General features: G+C 34.7%; 1 protein-coding gene across 1 annotated transcript in view; it reads left to right on the top strand.

Annotated features, from left to right (window-relative positions):
* LOC106469434 (28S ribosomal protein S35, mitochondrial-like) overlaps positions 1-4,624 on the top strand; it is a 27,923-nt gene that overhangs the window by 6,696 nt on the left and 16,603 nt on the right. The window contains exon 3 of the mRNA XM_013929929.2: positions 4,012-4,237. Coding sequence (XP_013785383.1) covers positions 4,012-4,237 — 226 coding nt within the window. The remainder of the gene's footprint in view (positions 1-4,011; positions 4,238-4,624) is intronic.

Genomic DNA, 4,624 nt, shown 5'->3' with positions numbered 1-4,624 from the left:
TGTTTATATTCAAAATTGTGAGAAGTAATTATGTTCAGTAGTCAATGGTTTAGTTCTTTTCCTCTTTCTTTTACATATCACTTGGTATTCTTCACATTTTGCCGTGTAACTAGTCAAGGAATAATAATTATTTGTGAATATGTTACAGTAAAGGGACAATTGAATTTCACATCAGTATCATTATTATGAAATTTGCTTGTGCTATTCCACTGTATTTTCATGGTATGGGAAAGTCTAGAATTCAGGAAGTGAAGGGGATTAATTTGTGGCTGTTTTCTTTTTGTTTTATTATACATTATGTTCAAATTCCCACTATCAGGCCATGTCGACTTGCATATTATAATTCCATGGCCACACAATGCACACTGCATAGATGGGGTATTCCACAAGATTGCTTGTAGGTTTATTAGTGCAATGGAATTGCTTCATAATTTTTTTTCCATTCTGGACTGTACCCACCCAAGGGCTACATGGATAAAGCAGAAGGGGATAGTTGCCCATCTCTGTCATGCCTTGTATTGAAAAATTGGTATGGTCTGCTTTTAAAAATAGGGTTTTGTGGTCACCCATTGCACTGTATCAGGTATTGTTGTTTCTCTGGACTGTCTACTGCATTTTACCCCTCTTTCTTCCAGTGGGGTTTGAGAGTCCTTACCACTTTCCAGTTCCAAGCCACTGGACCATGGATACATCTGCCTGAATGGGTTAATGAAATACAAACAAAATATAGAAATGATTTTAAAACTGTTCAGTTGAGAGTAGGGCAGTGGTGTTCTACTAATGTAAATGACGTGATATCCTCCAATATGAAACATAAAAATAAAAAGGGAGTGAGACATCAAAATTCCAGTTCACCCCTTTGATTGGAATCCTTTGTCCTACCCCCCACGTGGATGTTGGTTCCCAGTGGCTGGATTTAGAGTAGAACCAGATGTCTATATTCCTCCCTCATTTATACTCCATTAGTGTTGTGGGTCACAGTGGTGGTAATTTTGGATTGTTATGGTTCTTTCTCTTGTGCTATCCCTTGATGTTTCTTATTCTGAGGATGTTAATGTGCTTTGGGTTGTTCCAGTCAATTTCACTTTTGAGGAAGATGGTTTACACTAGTTGAAATCTTTTCAATACCAGATGTCTGGTTTATGAGTCGGGGGGGGGGTTAGTAGATTCCCTCCGGTCTCATGAACTTGAGGTGAAGATGGTACAATCCTCTTTTCTACCCCCACATGGATGTCAGTACCTGATGCCCGGATTTTGGATTGCAGTTACAATCCTCATCCTACCCCCACATGGATGTCGGTTCCCAGCAGCATGGGTTTTGGATGTAGTTGACTTGCCATGTACAGTCCATCGTGCACTAGCCACTCTACACCTAGGGGCACATCCTTTTCATTTTACCCACTTCTATAATTTCTGGGATTGAGTTTCATAAATATTGCATGGTTTGGATCACTTTCCAGCTATAGTTCTCTCCCAATTGGATGTGCTCTTCTGTTTTCTGCTCATATATATGTGATATCTTTCTGTGATGGGTGAAGAGTATACCTGGTTCAGAAGTGGTGCAGTCCCCACATCAGATCTTAGAATCTGATTGTCTCATCATTCAATGTGGGATTCTAGCTATTTATGTGAGAAGAGGTAATGTACCATATCGAAAGTTATAATTTTCCTACACTGAAAATGTATTTTCGATAGATATTTACCTCCGCTAACTCTTCCTCCTCACTGAAAACCAGTGCTTCCATCTTCTGCCAAAACTCAAAGTGATAGTTTGGTAGAATTGAATAGAGGGAGTCACGTGTGATGAGAGTATGTTGCCTTCTTATTGGTGGAAGGTTGATGAATGATGATTTGCATGAGAGATGCATTATAATCAGTCAATTCCAATGGAGGGGAGGTAGAAGATTTGTGACATGCGTGTTTTTTTCACATAGAGGGCAGCACTGAACAAAAATAGATATTTATGTGAGGAGAGATAAGTACCTATTGGAAATACATTTTCAGTTATTATAATGTAGACAAGATCTGGTAAATTATAACTTTATTAATTAGCTATACATCCATCTAAAACACTATTTTCAAATCAGTGGATTAGTACAAAATCAGGCTTTGGAAGTTTTTGTACCATGTCTCAAGGATCTTGTTGATCAAGAATACATCATGCTGAAAACTGTAACAAATCTCTGAGTTTTAGTAGAAGTTGTATACAGGACTGAATATTGTACATGAAACTAGTACTGTTAGTAGTACAACTAATCAAAGTAGAAAACTGAAACTCTCCAAATATAATTTTAGGCCCTTATATTTGGGCATCATTGGTATTAGTTATAGCAGATATAATGTGATTGACATATTATTATACATTCATCTTTACTTTCATTTGTAAATTCTGACAGTTAGTAATGTAGTTTTTTCTCATTAATACTGTGGTTGCTTGACCCACCACAAGGATGCTAAAACTAGTTTGCTCATTCATCAGTTCTTCTACTAACAATGAATAATAATAAATATTTGGTATTAAATAAATAAATAATATTGTGTTATTAATTCTTACCCTAATTCTTATTTGTAAATGACTTGTATAAAATCCATAAAATATTACACTTCAACTTAATCTAATTCACACCGTAAAAGTTGTTGTTAATTCAATTTGATGATACAACTAACATTTCAATCACCGTTGTGTCTATCATATTCAAGGCAGCCCTTGTATGAGAAGTAAAATGCCTTGTTGGTACTGTATATAACAGATATAGTGTGGTTAACATATTGTTCTACATTTTATTTTACTTTCACTCATAAGTTCTTAGAATTAAGCATTTCAGGGTATGTCTTTTATGAGATATATGTTTGTCAAGTACAACCTTGCCAGCTGACCTTTCTGTAAATACAGGTGTAAAATTAACTCGGTAACAGTAAAATACACATTAACACAAAGTAGTCTCAGTTTATGTGTAGCTGCTTAAATATTGCTGATAACTAAACAAGGATTGAAATGTATACACACACACACTATGACTAAAAGAAAGTGGAATCCAATAACACTCACAGATACAACTATTAATGAATCATCCTTCAGCCTAGTATGATCTGGTGGTTAGTACACTGGAATTCACATCCATGGGTCACAGGATTGAAGTCTTTTGCTAAACATTCTTGTTCTTTCAGCCGTAGAGACATTATAATGTGATGATCAATCCTACTGTTCATGGGTAAAGAGTAACCTAAGAATTGGCAGTCATTAGTGTTGACTATCTGCTATCCCTCTTAGTCTATCACTTCAAAATTATGGATGGCTAACACAGATAGTCCTTCAGTAGCTTCACGTGAAAATTTAACTAAACACAAAGCATCATCCCTCACTGGGTAATACAAAACAAGGGCAAGATTCTAGATAACTTGTAAGTAAATAATTTTGACATTTTATTGTACGTGCTATATTTCTTTTATTAAATATAATGGTACATTATTTATGATGTAGACTGTACATGCCATCTTTCTTGTACTAAATATATCCCTGCATTATTTATGAAGCAGAAATTGGGAACACAGTATAATTATTTACTGGGCTTCAAGAAGAAAAATGAAAGGAACTATTGATTTCAAAGTAAATATTGATTTGAATTCTTTTTTATGGATAAAATGTAAATTTCAGCTATAATAAAACTATGTAGACTCACATAAATGAAGTAGAAACAGTAATGGGAAACGTCCGTTGTTTGTCAAAAGTTGTTGAAGAGCAGGTTATTTAATAGTGATATTAAGTAGAAAGAGAATAGAAAAATAACCTTTTCCAATTAAACAATAGGTAATTTAAGAACATTACAAATTGTAGAATTACAATGATTAATAAGGAGTAATGACAGAATAATGACTACTAAGAAATAGGTAACGTTAGCTAACTCACAATAAAGTGAATAAATGGTTGAGAAATGGGTAATTTAACAATAATTCCAGTTCTAGATTCATAGTAGTGAGTATGATAATGTTATGCAACTTGATTCTTTGCAGATACTACCCCCAAGATACAAAAGGATGCCTTTTGACCAAGACTGGAATTCTGTATGGCCAACAGCACAGAGTTTTAAACCATCTACTGTTCCACTTCCCCTGTTACAAGGCTTTGTGAAAACTGGTGCACCCCCTGATAAGTACGCAAACACAGAGTTAATGAAAATACCAAATTTCCTTCACTTAACACCTCCAACCATTGAAAAACACTGTGCTGCTCTTAAAAGTAAGGATTGTGTTACTATTTGTGCACCTTACCTTGAAGAAGTAAATTTCATTCATCACACTGTAAAAAGTGATTCATAGAGTATTCGTTTGAGACAAATACAACCTTACTATTTTTATAGACATACTTGTAGAAATCTTCTAACAAATACAACCTTACTATTTTTTATAGGCATTCCTTGTGACTATTAGCTCACATGTTGAATATTTATGTATTACATGGCAATGCATGTCATTGTGACTATTAGTCCTTGTCCTAAATATTCAACTATTACATGGCAATGCATGTCATTGTGACTGTTAGTCCATGTGTTGAATATTTAGGTATTACATGGCAATGCATGTCATTGTGACTGTTAGTTCATGTGTTGAATATTTAGGTATTACA

This window comes from Limulus polyphemus, unplaced genomic scaffold (assembly GCF_000517525.1).
Source record: "Limulus polyphemus unplaced genomic scaffold, Limulus_polyphemus-2.1.2 Scaffold3483, whole genome shotgun sequence".
Lineage (NCBI taxonomy): Eukaryota > Metazoa > Arthropoda > Merostomata > Xiphosura > Limulidae > Limulus > Limulus polyphemus.
Note: the sequence above shows the minus strand (reverse complement) of the source record. Positions and strands in the feature narration are given on the sequence as shown.